The sequence below is a fragment of the Prionailurus viverrinus genome, chromosome E1, assembly GCF_022837055.1.
Source record: "Prionailurus viverrinus isolate Anna chromosome E1, UM_Priviv_1.0, whole genome shotgun sequence".
NCBI lineage: Eukaryota > Metazoa > Chordata > Mammalia > Carnivora > Felidae > Prionailurus > Prionailurus viverrinus.
The window spans coordinates 3,201,580-3,213,844 of NC_062574.1; the positions used below are offsets into that span (position 1 = coordinate 3,201,580).

The window sequence follows — 12,265 nt, forward strand, 5'->3', positions numbered from 1 at the left end:
TAACTTCTTTTCAGAGAGGTCATTATTAGATTTCTTTCTGAGGGGAGAATGGTTGACTCTCTAAATTTATGAGTTAAGGTGCTTGGAATGAATGTCTTTTTTTTTTTTTTTTTTTTTTTTTTTTTAAATATTGTAAGGAGGAGAGGAGTACCATCACCTCAGATTGCGGGTAATTTCCTTGGATCCCTGCCCTCATAGTTTGGGTTACTTCCTTTGCTAAGGACAACTCTATATTAATCACACACACTTTCCTTCCTATACCCATGCCTTCAGGAGAAACTAGAACATCAGTATGCACAGAGCTACAAGCAGGTCTCGGTATTAGAAGATGATTTAAGTCAGACTCGGGCCATTAAGGAGCAGTTGCATAAGTATGTGAGAGAGCTGGAGCAGGCCAACGATGATCTGGAGCGAGCAAAGAGGTAAATGCAGGCTGTGCACTTGGTTAGAACAAGCAACTTGGCGATCAGGGTTGAAGATCTGTCAACTCTCAGCTCAGCCTGTCACCTAGATCTTGGTCCCAGAACGTCGCCTTCTGGTATTTCATCACGTTGGTGCTAAATCGATCCGTCTCTCTCCAGATAATGCCCTTCCAGGGTTTTCTCCCTGTTTGTCCTTCTTCTGTCCTTCATTACCATTGTTGGTCCTGTTGGTGTTCTGTTTTGTTTTTTAAACACCTCTGCTTTACTCCTCTGTCTTTCCCTCTGTGTTCTTAGTGCTGCCACACTTCTGGCAGGCCCCACATCTTCTGCCTGAATTCTGTAGTGACTTCCTCACTGATCTGTCTTTACATCTTTACTCCTTCTCCTTCTCTTCAGTTTAAATGCTAACCTGTGGATTTTCTCAGAATACTGCTTTCGTCACGATTCTGCCGCACGGCCTAGAGTGGCTTGCTGTTGTTACTGTTGCTGAGCTTTTCTGCAGTCTGTAATGAGTTGTTTCTGAACCATTCCAAACTTGATTCCTGTTACTTTACAATTACTGTCTGGTAGTTCTTTCCTTAATGTCTGAGTGACTCCTACATGCCTGGCTTGATGCTAGAGCTGAGGATGACAGAGGTAAGCTAGCCGCTGCCCTCGGGTGGGACCGACGTGGACCTTTGACACGGTCAGTACTCGAGCGAAGAGAGTGTCCAAGCGGCTCCAGGGCACAGAGGCGGCGGCTGCTGGCGTACCGTGGGGGGGCAGGGGAAGCCTTCGCTGGCCCTGAAGCTGGAGTCTGCGAGGAGGGAAGAGGCCAGCCAGGGGAAGAGAGAGGTGTAAAGGCAGAGAGGCAGGAAGGCTCAGGAGGTGGGAATATATCACTTTGGTTGACATGTGTGGAGACAGTGTGGCTGCACAACATGAGATTGAAAGTGGTTGGGGCCAGATTGGGAAGAACCTTGTGTGCTCTTTGAAAGCCGTTCTAGAGGCAGTGAGGGCCTCGTGAAGAATTTTTTAAACAAAGGAGGGACACCAGACTTTGATGGGATAGGACCGAGGAACTGGAAGTAGGGAGGAAGACCCTTGAGGAGTAATCCAGGTGATGGATGAGGAATTAAGCCAGGGGCAGAAGGTTGGGGGAGAGCGAGTGGAGTTGAGAGACATTTTGACAGCCGATAGGACTCGATAAAATTGGCCACAGGCATTAAGGGTTCTAACTTGAGGTTAGGGAATTTTATTTCTGTAGCAGGCTGCACGCAGTGGGCAGGGGGCACGTAGTAGGTGCATGTGAATGTCTGTTGAATAAATGAGCACGACGAGAAATGCAGGAAGAAGAGACGGAAGGGAGTAAATGGAGCGGGACCTGGGACTTGGTGTTTTAAACGCATTTTTAATTCTTGATGTACTCTAAAATTGTTGGAAAGTCTTCTTGGAAATGTGTCAACTTGGTTGTTGTGTTTACAATCCAGGGGGGAGATAAAGTGTGTAATAGGTGGCCTTCCTTTAAGGAACCGTAAGGAATTTCGGTGGGCATTTAAGAGAATACATTGAATGGCCCAAACTAGCCACAGAGATACTAAGTGCCACCAGAGGTCACAAGGGGGTGGGGACCATTCTCTTTCAACTGGGCCAGGCTTTCTAGGTCAGGAAATGGCATGAGCTAAACGGACAGTTTCCTTTTGTATTAGCTGTTTGCACGCTATTTATTTAATTCATGGACTCCCAATTTTTTTTTCTTCTTTTTAGAGCAACAATAGTGTCACTGGAAGACTTTGAACAAAGGCTAAATCAGGCCATTGAACGAAACGCATTTTTAGAAAGTGAACTTGATGAAAAGGAATCTTTGTTAGTCTCTGTACAGCGGTTAAAGGATGAAGCCAGAGGTAAACCTAAAACTTGAACCCTCTACCCCACTGTCCCTAAGCCCTGGTTCTAAGCCAGCTCCAGGAGCAAGGTTGAAGGCCGTGTGCACGATCCTTTTGTCAGGCACCGTGCTGCTTTTAGTCTCTCAGCACCTACATCATCAACTCGAAGAAGCAGGTAGTAGTATCCCCCTTTTACAGGTCAGAAAACTGAGCAGAGAGAGGTGGAGTTGTGTCCAAAGTCTTAGAGCTTTTCAGTGGGGATTCAAACCCTGGTCTGTTTTCCAGAACCTTAACTGCTACCACGGTGTGTGTCCTGCTTAGTTTCTTTGGGTCTTCTCCTGTGTGACGCACATAATAACACTGCGTGTGTGCACATATGATAAAGAAGAGACTGCTTTCTTTATAATCTGCATTCTACCATGTATTAACCAAAAGACGGAGGGAGGGAGAATTTTAAAAGGAAAGTATGGATTCACTATATGCTTGTACAGCAGTGTAACTCCCCGGCCCCCTGCCCCCAGGCCCTGGCAACGCCGTTCTTCCTTCTGTGTCTGTGAATCTGACTCTTCTAGGAACCTCACAGAGGTGGGGCCGTACGGTATTTGTCCTTTTGTGACTGGCTTGTCTCCGTTCCGCATAACGTCCTCAAGGCTCATCCCTGTGGTGGCACGTGTCAGAGTTTCCTTCCGTTTTAAGTCTGCATAAGACCCTGTTATATGCACAGATCACATTTTGTCTATCCATTTATCCACGGATAGACATTTGGGTATATACCCAGGAAGGGGATAACTTTGTATACTTTTTTTTTTTTTTTAACGCCAGTGTTCTGTAGGTCAGTTGAATAACTGGAAAAGGAAATGTTAATTTGGGCTTAAAAATTCTAGATTTGAAAGCAAGAAAAAAATTGCGACTGTTTTGAATGCTTCCTTTCTATAACAAAATACTGCATTTTGATAATTAATAAACCATACCAACCCATTTAAAATTCTAAAAGTGTACTTCATTGATTTTGCAGTAATCCCAAAAGAACAGAATAAAAGCAAATGAGTTGAAAAGAGCATTTATTTTTGTGTCCTGTAGGTTCAGTGTGAGTTTTGGTTTGGCCTCCATCCTGTTTCTTTTTGCACGTGAGCATAGTTCGCTATCCTCTTAGGTTGTAGCATTTGTATTGGCTTTTTTTTTTTCCTTTTTCTTTTTTTTTAAATGTTTATTTTTGAGGGGCACTTGGGTGGCTCAGTCAGTTGAGCATCCGACTTCGGCTCAGGTCATGATCTCACGGTTCGTGAGTTCGAGCCCCGCATCGGGCTCTGTGCTGACAGCTCAGAGCCTGGAGCCTGCTTCGGATTCTGTGTCTCCCTCTCTCTGACCCACCCCCATTCATGCTCTGTCTCTCTCTGTCTCAAAAATAAATAAACATTTAAAAAAAATAAAAAAAACAAGCAAACTTAGGGGAACCTGGGTGGCTCGGTTGGTTAAGCGTCCTGTCTCAGCTCAGGGCATGATCTCATGGTCCGTGAGTTCGAGCCCCACATCAGGCTCTGTGCTGACAGCTCAGAGCCTGGAGCCCGCTTCGGATTCTGTATCTCCGTCTCCCTCTGCCCCTCCTTTGCTTGCACTCAGTCTCTCTGTTTCCCTCTCAAAAATAAATAAACATTAAGAAAAATTAAGAAAAAATGTTTATTTTTGAGAGAGAGAGAGAGAGAGAGAGAGACAGTGACAGTGGGAGTGGGAGAGGAGCAGAGAGGGAGACACAGAATCCAAAGCAGGCGCCAGGCTCCGAGCTGTCAGCACAGAGCCCGACGTGGGGCTCGAACTCATGAACTGATCGGCTCGAGACCACGACCTGAGCCACAGTCGGACTCTCAACCGACTGAGCCCTCCCAAGCGCCGCAACGTGTTTTAGTTCTAAAAGATCATTTAGACGGTAGGGTTGTCATTTTTATGCCCCAAGAAATAAAAAGCGTTAAATAGGAAACTCGTTTTTGGGAAATAGTCATTTAGCAGGAATGTCTTTACGGCTTTTCAGATGTGACTTTGCCGGGTGTGTCTGCTTCGTCGAGTGAGTGTTATTCCCTGTGCCACATTTTGCAGATTTAAGACAAGAACTGGCAGTCCGGGAGAGACAGCAGGAAGTCACCAGAAAGTCGGCGCCCAGCTCTCCGACCCTGGACTGTGAAAAGATGGACTCTGCTGTGCAGGCGTCGCTTTCTTTGCCAGCTACTCCCGTTGGCAAAGGGACGGAAAACAGTTTTCCTTCACCCAAAGGTTTGTGCTGTCTTTTCTCTCTGCACGTGTGGTGGATTAGCGATGGAAGCAGGGGTCGCCATGGGGTGAGCAATGATTTCAGTTTAGAAGTGGGTGAAGTCAAGCACTCTGTGGAGCAGAGGAAGAGGTTGGTTTCCCAGGCGGCTGCTGCACAGGGCAGTGGCGCCTGCGTGTACAATAAGAGCAGCTCAATGCATTGAGTCTTTAAGAAGTTGCAGGCTTTTCAAAGCAACGTTGAGTTTTTGATGGTAGCAGGAATACAGGTTCATGTTGAAGAGTTGAAAAAAAAAGACCCACTGCAGTCTAACCGCTGCAAGGCAGCTATTGGTTTTTGTTTTTTTTTTTCAACATAATTTTATTTTTTTAAATTTACATCCAAGTTAGCATATGGTGCAACAATGATTTCAGGAGTAGATTCCTTGATGCCCCTCCCCCATTTAGCCCATCCCCCTTCCCACACCCTCCAGTAACCCTCAGTTTGTTCTCCATATTTATGAGTCTCTTCTGTTTTGTCCCCTCCCTGTTTTTATATTATTTTTGCTTCCCTTCCCTGTGTTCATCTGTCTGTGTCTTAAAGTCCTCATATGAGTGAAGTCCTATGATTTTTGTCTTTCTCTGATTTCACCTAGCATAATACCCTCCAGTTCCATCCACGTAGTTGCAAATGGCAAGATTTCATTCTTTTTGATTGCCGAATAATACTCCATCGTGTATGTGTGTGCGTGCGTGTGTGTATATATATATGTGTGTGTGTGTGTGTGTGTGTATACACACACGCACACACCACATCTTTATCCATTCATCCATCGATGGACATTTGGGCTCTTTCCACACTTTGGCTATTGTCGATAGTGCTGCTGTAAACATGGGGGTGCATGTGTCCCTTCGAAACAGCACACCTGTGCTGTTTCGAACGGACACATGCACCCCTGTATCCCGTGGATAAATGCCTAGTGGTGCAATTCCCGGGTCGTAGGGTAGTTCTGCTTTTAGTTTTTTGAGGAACCTCCATGCTGTTTTCCAGAGTGGCTGCACCAGCTTGCATTCCCGAGGGCAGCTGTTGTTAATGCGGAATTTTTTCCGCTGTGTGTGTGTGTTTGCTTGTGCCACACCTCCTTGTTACACGTAAGCTTGGGGATCGTATTTAAATACAGTTTTATTTCTTGGGCCACTTCACATATCACCGAAGACTAGAGGCCTTTACACACGGCGTGTACAGAGAGACTCCCTGAGTTACCATTCGGCTCAGGTGGGCGTGGGCTTTCTGTTACGTGCCTCGGTGGCTGCCGTTTTCAGAGGTGACATTCGGAGTAATCCACGAGCAGTACGTGAGAATGTTCCTTTTGCTGTCAGCCAGTATGGTTTTTTATATGCAGCTAAGCAGAAACACCACTTAGTGGCCACTACGTAGAACCTTAGAATGGAGCCCCCACAGGGCTTCATTCAGATTTGTTTCATTTTTGCAGCTTGCAGATACTTCGGCCACTCCCACTCCTCCATTCTTTTTTCTTCCCAGACTGGAGCTCTTTCTTCCCATCCCTTTTTTAAATAAAGGATCTTCTCTTTCAGAGTGATAGGAGAAGATTTTCTCTTCAGACAGTTGGCGAAGTAAGCTCTCTCTATCTGTCCTGCCCAGTACAGTAGCCGCTAGCCCACATGTGACCGTTCACATTTAGGTTTTTATTACAGTGAATTAACATTTAAAATTCAGTTTCCCAGTTGCAGTAGCCACATTTCAAGTGCTCAGTAGCCCTTCAGTAGAGAACTTCTCCTACCTTCACTTAGTTATAAGGTGAAATTGGCTCAGGAACGGGAAAATGCCATAGAGTCGTTAGGGTGGTGTTATTTGCGCTTGTGCTGGGGTTTCTGCCGAGGACACAGAGCAGGCAGGGTGCACATGGTCGCAGGCTTCAAAAACTCTCACTGTCCGTTTTGGAGAATGGCTGCTTGTGTATTTGAAGATCTCAGAATTCCTAACATTTGAGAATGAACAAAGGTTTGCTTTCTGGTACTGATAGAACTGTGTGGCTAAGTTCTGAAAATTCTTCAGTTGAGCCCCTAATCAGAAGAATCGGGAGCTCAGTTGAGGTAAGACCCAGACAGGTGCGCGTCCTGTCATAGCTCATTAGAGTTTTAATTCGGGGACTTGGCTGCGGTGAGCAGGGCAAGGTCAGTGGGACACAGAGCTTGCTCGCTGTGGCACAGGATTAAGATTGTCAACCCCGAGGCAGTGCTATTTGTCCAGGTAGGCTGGGACGTTTGCAGACTGGGACTGAAAGCGTGCACTTTAACCAACCTGAAAGCTGCTGCGTACCAGATCACCGCACTTGTGTGACAGATGAGTCAGCACAGACCTGACGAGAAGCCGGAGATTAGCGAAATCAGTGCAAGCCTGAAGGGCCGTCCTCTATGAAGTGGTCTGTCTTTAATTGTATTTTAGGAGTGACGCTGCCGGTTTCCAAAAAGCATCTAAGACATCTTTCCATAAAAGCACAGATTTAATAATTTGAGGATAATAGGGAAAAACGAGGTCTGGAAATACCTGCCGAGAAAAGTACAGCAGTTTGTTTATACCCTGGTGAGCCCCTGTTCTGTGCCATGCATTATTCTAGATGCTGGGAGTCTAGTGGAGAATGGGACCGCGTCCCCGCCTTCAGTTAGATTGTATTCTGGAGGACAAGGACCGTGAACGGCAGCAACAAAGCGTTTACGTACTGATCAGCGCTCCGTAGCATTGAGTGCTTCCTATGGGCAGGTGTTTCGAGAGTGTATTGGCTAACTTAAACTTCACAACGACTTTGAAGTGTTCTTATTAGCCCTCTTCTACATATGGGTGGCTTACTAAAGCTCACACAGTTGTTCAGCGGCAGAGATGGAGTCGTATCTAGCAGTTTAGCCCAAGAGCTCTTAACTGTGGTGGACACCATCTCAAAAGTAAATGGAAGAAACGTGCATGACTGAAAACGTCTGCTGAGGGACGTGCAAGAAGGTGTGAGTAAATGTCACACTAAATAACCCCATTCCGAGTGGGGAGACTGTTGGAGCATCCGTTCTCCCCAAATCAACGAGTAATTTAAATTGCTAATGAAAATCCCAAGAGGGTCTTTTAAATTGGCAAGTTGATTTTAAAGTTACTCTGGAAGAGTAAGTGTGCCAAGAAAAGCTTGAAATAGGCTAATAACAACAGGCTTTTCCCTTCAAGACAGCAGAGCATGTTTTAATGCTGCAGTAATGAAAGCAGCCTATTTCTGGTGCAATAGACTAATAAGTCAATGGAACTAAAATATATAGGGAATGCAGTGTATGAAAAGTGCCATTTCAGATGAGACGAGTCGTCTTCATGTTACGGTATCGGGACATTTGGCTATCCATTTGAAAAAAGCTTCGCTATCTGATGGATCAACTGATGTAAATGTTAAAAAAAAATTAGGAAAACCTAAGGAGGGCATAAGAGGAACATATTTATGATGCCAAGGTGAGGAAGCCCAGGCTTCCCCCACCAAAACAAAAAGCTTGGAAGATGAATGTCACACTGAGAAGTATAAGACCTAGAAGAGCGAGGGTGAACGTCTACAGTCGATAGGGCCCTTGCACGTTGGTTAAAGGAAAGACCACCCAGTAGATAAAGCGTGGAGGATAAACAGATGATTTCCAGAAGAAGAGATTCTCATATCTAGTTAGCACGGAAACAAAAACACAACAGAATGACTATCAAATTGGCAAAAAAAAAAGAAAAGAAAACAAAAAGATAATGTCTCGTATCATTGATGGCGTTACCATGCAGATTGCTGACCTTGGCACAACCTTCTCAGAGAGCATGTTGGCAGTATCTCCTAAGGTGGACGACATGGGCATATCCTGTGACCCAGCAGTTCTATTTTTAGGAATCGCTTCTCCAGAAATCCTTGTCTAGATGTTTGAAGGATATATGTCCTTTTAGCATTATTTGTAATGTAAAATGAGGTGTAGCCTAAATATCAGTCAGTTGAAGGAGACAGTTCAACGTATTGATGGTGTCCCACTTTGTACTTCCTGTCCATGGTTTGGGATTCTTTTTCGTGGCGCATATTCTGCTTTGTAACGTCAACAACAAAACCGGCAACAAGATGTAGAGGGAACGACGAGTGTAACCACTCCTCTCTTCTTTTTCTCTAGCTATACCAAACGGTTTTGGTACCAGTCCACTAACTCCTTCCGCTAGGATATCAGCACTAAACATCGTGGGGGATCTCTTACGGAAAGTAGGGGTAAGCATTCAATTATTTACCCCCGCGTATTTCAGCTGCCAAGGTGTTGAATTTTTAATTCGGAGGGAGGGAAGAAAAAAAGGGGACCTTCTTGTGCTGAAGGCCTTGATTAAGCAGAGAGACAGAAGCCTCTGGTGATGAGCTGAGACTGCTCCGGGGAACAGTGTTGGGGCTCGGGCCCGCTAGTGCTTCTGCAGACGGCCCTGGGCGCTGAGCTCTTGGCCCCCCCACCCCCACCCCCCGGGGGCGTTCTGTGTGTCCCCATGGCCGTTTCCCCATCGTGGCCCCTCCATCTTTTTCTACACTGATTGCTCTGTGGCCTGCTATGTGTTCTGTGCCACTCCTGAATCCTGTTCCTGCTGTAGTCTGCCTCCTGACCACCCCCTCGGCTGTCTCTGCAGGACTCAGCACTGGCTCGCGACGGGCCTTCCTCGTCTTAGTCACGTCTGTCTTACTGCTCCTTGGCCACTTGAGCTTCTGTGCTGTCTCCTTGGCTCTAACCCGGTATTCCAGAACAGTTGGGCTTTTGAAATATTAAACTCGTTTTACTGCTTATTCAGTTTTTTCCTTCTAGAATACCTACTCTCTGACCTTACAGTGGTGGGAGCCTCTTGGCCTTTTAGCCATCTCTTGCTTTCATTTCTTGTGCTCATCCGTGATCCCACAGATGGCTCACTCTGTCACTGCTGACTCGTGATCTTTTTGGCCATGGACGAGACCTGCCGTCTGGATCAGTCAAGCAGTTGGACCTCTCCTTCCCTGAACCTGGATCTCAGGAAGCAGTTACGTAGCTGTGTGGATTTATGCCACTGTGAAGTTAGCGTCTCCTGCTTTGGTTCCCTTTCCTGTTTCCCTCGGCGACTTCTACCTTTCTTCTCAGCGATCTGCCCCTGAAACTGCCCGCTATCCACTGCCCCTTCACATGCTTTTTTGTGAGAGATATTTTCTGAAAAAAGCAGAAATTGCATTATGCGTCACATAGCGAAGAAATGGGAGGCCACGGTACAGGGTCCCGTGTCTGCCTTTTCTGGCCGATACAGTGGTTTTCTGACCATCAGAGTAATTCTAGATCTGCATTTTAGCCTAGCATAAAAAACAATAAAAATTATTTTATACAGTACATCATGTTCTCTCCTAACCATTTTTAAGATCCCATTTGTTACAAGAATTATGGTATTTAGCTCCATAACTCAAATAATGTGCTTATTTTTTGGTGTCTTGACTTCTCAGCTTTAAGCAAAAAGATGAAGTTAACTCACATCCCCCCAGTTTTTTATTTTTTGGTCTCTTGGTTATTTTTATAACTTTAAATGACATGCTTAAACCTCTGTTTCTCAATTTATTACGCGCTCAGCTCCTTGTTGTGTTTGTGAGTTCTCTGTCCCGTCTTGCACTCTCCACTGGTTGGTTGTAAAAACTGAAAACTTGTAGCGTCTGCAGTGTTCTGCCCACCCCCCGTGTGTACTGTCCATCGTAGAGCAGGAGCTGGGCTCTTGGGTCGTTTTGTTTGCGCCACTCAACCGTGTGTCAAGCATTTGGTTTTTTATGGTTTACTCAAAATATGCCCAGTTTTTTCCTATTTGTATCCTAGCTGGCCTGTAGGCCTTTTTCCTTTTCCTGGCACTCTCAATTACCACCTTCTTCTGGTGGGCGGAAGAAGCCAGGCCTTTCTTTGCCAGGTCTCGTGTCTCGCAGCTTCTCACGGTCCCTTCCCGCCTGCGCTTGGATAGGCTCGTGGCTTCTCTGCTGCGGTTCTCTGCCCTTCGCCCCTGGGTTGGCTCTGCGTGTTCCTGGACTTCCTGTCCGCAAGTTTCTTTGTTCCTTGTTTGCTTTGCTTATTACGTTAAGTGATCTATTCAGAAATGGTGCCCGAATGGTGACCTTGGGAGTCCCTGTGTGGTTTATCCATTGAGTTGACAGCCTGCCTCCCAGACGTCACCAGAGCTTTTGGTCTGCGGTTAGTTGCCAGCCCTGCGTGCTCTTAGGGATGTTTCATTTTCCACTTCTTTGTCCTCCTTTGTCCGCTGACTTGAACTGGAAGCTCCATCCCCACTCCTGCCTCCTCTTCCACTGGGAAATCAAGGCCATCTGATTTCAACTTCTTCGTTTCCCCTCTTACCTTCTTTTGTTACTCTCCTCTCATCGCCTGTGTTCGTAGCCATTCTCCCTTTTTATCTCCGTGGTCAAAGTATCATGTTCTGCCCATGGCTGATTTTGTCCCTCTGTGCCTTGGATCCCAGGTCTTCCAGCCCTCTTGTCGGTGTCTCCTATATTTTTAGCGTTTTACTGTGTTGGCATATTTGTGTGTAATCTTTACGGGTTACACATTATGTGTTATGTACATACTTTGTATGTGATATTTGTGTATTACGAATCCTACAGTGTTTAATCCAAGTAAAAGCATCCATTCTTTCCTTTTACCCTATATCTCTCTTTAACGGTCACGCTCTTTCTCCCTTCCCTTCACAGCAAGGCTTTTTGGAAGTGTGTCTTCATTTATTGTTAGCATTTTTTTACCGCGTTCATGCTCCCCAGACAGCCCGGTCTGGGCTCTGTCCCCTGCTCACTGATGATCTCAGCACCGCCAAACCCAATGGATGCTCTTTGTTCTGCCCTACTTCTTGAAACATTCAACCCTGACTTTTTTATAAATGCCTTTTTTTTTTTTTTTTTTAAGTTTTATTTTAGAGAGCGAGAGTGCGAGCAGGTGAGAAGGAGAGAGAATGAATCTCAAGCAGGCTCCATGCTCTGCGGGAGCTTGACGTGGGGCTCGATCTCACAAGTGGGATCATGACCTGAGCCGAAATTAAGAGTCAGCTTAACTGGACACTCAGGCACTTCCCCCCTTTTCTCTTTCTTTGAGAGAGAGCGAGCATGTGCACGTGATGCCTTCTTTGCTTCTCTGATCCTGTGTCAGGGCTGCTTCCTGCCTTCCTGCCCGTTCTCTTTGTCATCTTGGTGGGTCTTCATATGCGCACCCTTTCAGGGTTGATTTTACTCAGAGTTCTGTCCTTGAATTCCTGATCTCCTTCGCAGCCATGACCTTGTCTGCTCCCTGGCGTGAATGTCTTCTAAATCTTCGTTTCTAGACCACTCTTTTCCCGAGTGTCAGACTGCAGGTCTGTACTACTGATCCCTCAGACACAGGTCGTGCTGCAGGACGGTGTTCGCTCAGCAAGTATTTGAATGAATGAGTGTCTTGAATGTAGGAAATGAATGGCTCTCTGATAGTCCACAACCCAGAAAGGAACCTGGCATCTGTCTCTGTCTACTTGTGCCACGTTTTTCTTAGTGAAGGTCAGGATTATAGCTGTAATCCTTGGTAACACTGAGGGGAATAACTTGTTCTGAGCTCATGATGTCGGAGTCAGCGAAATATCCCCTCTTTCTGTTAGTGAGGTGATTGTGGCTTAAATGGCTACCATTATTCACTGAGAAAGTACAATTTTAGTCTTGAAATAGAAGT

At 45.9% G+C, this 12,265-nt stretch overlaps 1 protein-coding gene across 8 annotated transcripts in view; it reads left to right on the forward strand.

The window, feature by feature from the left end:
• Positions 1–12,265, forward strand: part of NDEL1 (nudE neurodevelopment protein 1 like 1) — an 89,330-nt gene that overhangs the window by 37,781 nt on the left and 39,284 nt on the right. For all 8 annotated transcript variants that reach the window (XR_007146947.1, XR_007146946.1, XR_007146948.1 and 5 more), the window contains 4 exons: positions 274–422; positions 2,169–2,305; positions 4,379–4,552; positions 8,708–8,799. Coding sequence is in view for 5 of the 8 variants with exons in the window: in XM_047833224.1 (XP_047689180.1) it covers positions 274–422; positions 2,169–2,305; positions 4,379–4,552; positions 8,708–8,799 (552 nt within the window). In the remaining 3 variants the exon portion in view is untranslated. The remainder of the gene's footprint in view (positions 1–273; positions 423–2,168; positions 2,306–4,378; positions 4,553–8,707; positions 8,800–12,265) is intronic.